Source organism: Pithys albifrons, chromosome 9 (assembly GCF_047495875.1).
Source record: "Pithys albifrons albifrons isolate INPA30051 chromosome 9, PitAlb_v1, whole genome shotgun sequence".
NCBI classification, from domain to species: domain Eukaryota; kingdom Metazoa; phylum Chordata; class Aves; order Passeriformes; family Thamnophilidae; genus Pithys; species Pithys albifrons.
The window spans coordinates 1,424,991-1,430,000 of NC_092466.1; the positions used below are offsets into that span (position 1 = coordinate 1,424,991).

At 51.8% G+C, this 5,010-nt stretch overlaps 1 protein-coding gene across 8 annotated transcripts in view; it reads left to right on the forward strand.

The window, feature by feature from the left end:
* The first annotated feature begins 380 nt into the window (after positions 1-380).
* The window catches only part of EBF3 (EBF transcription factor 3), a 125,804-nt gene continuing 121,174 nt past the window's right edge, over positions 381-5,010 (forward strand). For 7 of the 8 annotated variants that reach the window (XM_071563900.1, XM_071563892.1, XM_071563894.1 and 4 more), the window contains exons 1-4: positions 381-1,105; positions 1,335-1,491; positions 1,900-1,963; positions 2,682-2,737. In XM_071563900.1, coding sequence (XP_071420001.1) covers positions 972-1,105; positions 1,335-1,491; positions 1,900-1,963; positions 2,682-2,737 — 411 coding nt within the window. In that variant the 5' untranslated portion in view covers positions 381-971. The remainder of the gene's footprint in view (positions 1,106-1,334; positions 1,492-1,899; positions 1,964-2,681; positions 2,738-5,010) is intronic. The other variant, XM_071563898.1, reaches the window with a different exon arrangement.

Below are 5,010 nucleotides of genomic sequence, written 5' to 3' on the forward strand. Positions count from 1 at the left end.
AAGCGCCCCACGACCCTCCACGCGGGTCACATCCCCGCGCCCTGCGGCCCGCGAGGAGGGTTTTACCCCCTTCCCGGTTCCTCGAAGCCACTTCCAAGAAGATCTCGGGACCTCTCTCCGCCGCGGTCCTGCCCTCCCCCCCCCCCCACTCCCGTCGGGGGGGTGGGTCGGGGCAAGGCAGGATCGCGACAGCGAGCGACTGAACCCCACGCTCCATATATGGCGGTATTCCCGCCCCCTAACGACGTCATCAGTGACGCCACCTCTCCCGCGGTGGCGGGGGCCCGACTCCCGGGGAAGGGGCGCGCTCCTCGGGGAGGGAGGGCCGGGCTCTGCGCGCCTCCGTCCATTCCGCGAGACGCCACGGGCCCGCGCCCCGTTCTCCCGTGTGCCCGGGAACACCTCCGCGGTAATCAGTATTTTTTTTTCCCCGTTTATTTGTCTTTTGGAGCAGGAGAGCCTTGCCAGAAAGTGGTCGATTCAGCAGTGTCCTGAAGCTTTTTTTTTTTTTCCGAGCCGGTTTTTACTAGGATGACACCACGTTGAGCGCGTCTGCAAACAACAACAACAAAAATATTTATTCTTTTTTCTCCCCCTCCCCCGCCCAAAAAAAAGCCACCTCGCAGTGTCGCCGGCTGCAGTTATACTTTTTCCTTCTTTTTTTTTCTTTTTTTTTTTTTTTTTTAAACCACCAAACTGGAACGCCATCCAACTCGCCGCACAGAAGTACTCAGTAAATTGTTTATGTCGTGCCAATACAGGACAGATTGAAGAAGGAAGCAAGACTTGAACTGGGCTTTTCTCCTACTGATCACAGGGAGTAAAGTCATCTCTTATATTCCAGTCGCCAAGGAGAGAGAGAGAGAGAGAGAGAGAGAAAATCAAGCAACAACCAACCCACCCCGTATCTGACATTTCCCTCAATTTTAACCCCTTTTGGTTAGGAGCTGGTTTTGCCCAAATTTGTTTTAATGTTTGGGATTCAGGAAAATATACCAAGAGGTGGGACGACCATGAAAGAAGAACCGCTGGGCAGTGGGATGAACCCGGTCCGCTCATGGATGCATACTGCTGGGGTAGTGGATGCTAACACGGCCGCCCAAAGGTACGTCTGCCAAATCCTCTCCCGGCGGTTTTCTTCTCCTGTATTTCTCATCCCGGCCGTAAATCCCCCCCTCAACTCCCCCCCCCCCGCCCGCCCCGTATCAGTTACAGCCTCCCTGCTCCGCGCCGCTCCGCGCTCCCCGCATCCCCCCGCATCCCCCCGCGGCCGCGGAGCCTGCGCGCCCCTTCCCGCCGCTCTCACCCACGCCTTGTCTTGTTTTCTCCCGCAGCGGCGTGGGGCTGGCTCGGGCACATTTCGAGAAACAGCCGCCTTCCAATCTCAGAAAATCCAATTTTTTCCACTTCGTCTTAGCTCTGTACGACAGGCAGGGACAGCCGGTGGAGATTGAGAGAACAGCTTTTGTGGACTTTGTGGAGAAAGAGAAAGTAAGTCTGCCTGTTATTTTAATTTTTTGAAATTATTATTATTTTTTAAGCGTGATTTAATTGACCCAAGCTCGTTCCCAGCCTCGCAGCCCTCCCGGCACTCCAGCGGCGCCCACGCCACGTGCGAGTCCCCCCGGTCTCACGGCCGCTCCGAACAGACCCCGGGGTTACAAACTTATCGCCGCGTCCCCGACTTATTTTTAAACACCGGGAAAACGGCAAAACATGACATATTTGCACCGAGCTAATGACATCATCAGCGCTCCACCAAAAAAAAAAAAAAAAGTGACCGTGGGCTGAATTTCTGCAAACTGTTAATTCCGAGCCGCTTCAGGGACGAGAAAAATGTGCACCAGGAGGAGGGCAATATTTTTCATGCTAAATGTAATTATTTATCGTTACTTGCAGGAGCCAAACAATGAAAAAACTAACAATGGGATTCATTATAAACTTCAGTTATTGTATAGCAATGGTAAGTTGTCGTTCTCTCATTTTTGAGCGTTCGTGCACCCCAGAAAAGTCTGATTTTCTTTTTCGAGGCCTTTTTTGAGGGTGAGGGGGAAAGGGGGGGAGATAAAGGATATAAAGATTTCGAGATTAAAATTATACGCGTGTAAACACGGCTCTTTCCTTGGCATATAAGGAAAACAAAACGTAAAGGATCGATAAGTCAATGGTACTTCACATGATTAACCGGCTGGGCTTGAAGTGGAAAGTAAAAAAGGGGATCGATGGCTGCTCGGGCACAGCGGCACTTTTGAGGGACTTTTTTGCAGTTTTGGGAATTAACGGTAATTATTGGGCCGGGGTGAGCGAGCAGAGTGGAGGCCCGGCCCGGCGGGGCCGTTTCCTCGGGCGCGGAAAGCCCGCGGGGGTCGGGGAGCCCCCGGCCGAGGGTCCCGCGTGTTCCCCGGGGCCGTGGGGCCCGCACAGCCTGGCCGGGGGGGGCTGGCCCGGCCACGGCCCCCCGAGCGCCGGGATCAGGAGGGGAGCACAACTCCGTCACCAGCCCATTTCTGGCGATTTTTTTATTATTAGCAGTTTTTACTTTTGAATTTTGTTTCTAAGCCGGCGCAGGGCCGATCCCTGCCCGCCGCGGTTAATTGCCTGACCTCATCCTTTCCTTGTGGAATTGGGGTGGTTTGCTGCCGAAATCCTGATCGGAATTTGTCTCTGCTTTCCCTCCCCAGGAGTTAGGACAGAGCAGGACCTGTATGTTCGTCTAATAGACTCAATGACCAAACAGGTGAGAAAGTTTACGCTTTTCTTACCACGCGAGTTACTGAGTTTATATTTTGCCCTTGCGTGGGGGAGGCGAGGGGAGAGCAAACCGGCAGAGCGCACGCACTTCTAATTTATCTGAGCGAGTAAATCAGCTACCTGCTAATTGAGATCCCTATTACCGGAGGATATTTGGGCAAGAGAAAAAGGTGTGTTGTTGCTCTTCGAGGCAGCGGTGGCATCATTCAGTAGCGTGTGTGGCATTGAGTACAACGTCATGGGAACAGATGTTTGATATAATTAATTTAGCGAGGGAGAAAGGAAAGGGGGAAAATCCCATCGAGTTGCTCAGATTTATTTTTAAATGGACTTCTTCCCCTTCGTAACTTTTTTTTTTGGCGATATTTTTGCTCGGTGAGAAAAGGGCAGCACTCTTTCCAACACTCCGAAACTGGCCGGGATTAGTCCTTTTTCTTTTTTAATGCGACGATCCAGTAACGCGAGACGTTTATTTGGATTTAAAAGTTAAATGTGCTGAGGTGAAAAGTCATCTTGTTCTCCTCTAGTCCATACTCACCTCTCAGCCCCCCATCTCCATAATTCAAACTCCATGCTCCAGGGGTCACCCAAACCCGTCCATTTCCCTGAGATCAGCTTCTGTTTCTTCCTCAAACCTCTGTCATACCTTGTAAATAACATAATTACAAGCAGTTCCTTATTAAATTATTTAACCTGTCTTGGTCAACTTTTCCGATGATAACTACGTGTTATCAGCGTTACACCACAGCAATTACAGACAGAGCTTGGGATTTAATCAACTTTATTTCTTTGTTCTTTATTTTATTTTTTTTTCCCGGAGTGATACTTAATATTTTTTAAAATTATTATTTTTTTCAAGTTGTTTTTTTTTTTGGTTGGAGAGAAAGGTGAGAATGGGGAATAATTTACAGTGTTCTGGAAATCAGATCCCAGCGATGGAAATTAAAACCATTCCCCCAATCTGCCGGGTTGTAACACCCCTGCGTGTTCTGCACTCCCGGCCAGGGCTGGCCTGCCATTATTTTGGGGCACTTTGCAGCCCCCGAGGAAGGGGCAGGAGACACCCCCGGGGCCGGGTGGGCCCCGCGCAAGCTGCGCGTTCGGCCGCGCCGCCACCCCGTAGAAACTTTCTGCTTCTTCTGACTAAACCCGGGTTGAATCTAAACGCCTGCAGGAGTAAAATAGTGGGATTTCCTCCCGGAGAAAAGCAGAGCTGACAGGCCAAGTACAATTACTCTGACAAAGACGGAGGCGTCGTACCCTTCAATAATTATTTCGCTGGGTTACAGAGGAGCCTTTTAAACTCCGGAGCGCTCTCGAGTTGACAATGTGGGTTTATTTCCTTTGTATACAGCAGCTAAATGTTTTCGGAAATCGCTGTAGTAGTGTAATTAAGAGGCTGACATAGGCGGCTATAAGTTTCGTTAGCGCCGAATAAAGGAGCAGAGAGGATACATCTGAAGTGCACTTTTATTGTCCATTTCGGCTCGTACCTTTGCAGCAGAAAAAGGGCTGAAAATAAAGGCTTTTAATCTCTCCCCGCTGACGGGAGAGGGAAAAAATAGCCCAGTAACTGATCAAAGAGTCAATGGCGCTGAACCGACAGTTTATGGATTTCTGTTTGTGCTACAAAATAAAAAATAAATCACTTATAAATACGTGGTTTCATCAGAGGAAAAGTAACAATCACCAGAAGTTATATGGCACGCTGCGACAACAAACACTCGCGGCCACAGTCGCCTTGTTATGTCTGCGCTGTCATCTATGACCCCCTGTGTTTGCAAAACAATACCTGGAGGTGGGGACCCCCCCGGCCCCTCCGCGGGGCTGGCGGAGCGCGGAGCAGCCCCAGGGGGAGCCGTGCGGGGGGCTCGGCTCGGCATCACCCCCAGCCCTCGGTAACACCGATGGGTTTTGCGGGGGGCTGGCCCCGCACCCCCGGCCCGGGGCGCTGAGCGCAGGCAGGGTCGCGGAGAGAGAGGCAGGCAGGGAGGCAGGAGAACAGGCAGGGAGGCAGGCAGGGAGGAAGGCAGGGAAGCAGGAGAACAGGCAGGGAGGCTGCTCGGAGCCCGGCGCTCCCCCAGCCCGGCGGGCGCCGGGAGCGGAGGGCCGATCCCGCACCTCGAGCTCCGCACCATCTGTTAGAGCCCATGCTCAAAGCCCACTCAGCCGTGCGCCCAGACACTGCCTTTTTACCAGAGAAAAATCATTGTTAGCAGTTTCAAAATAAACACCAGATTGCCCATTAGCACTTTCTTC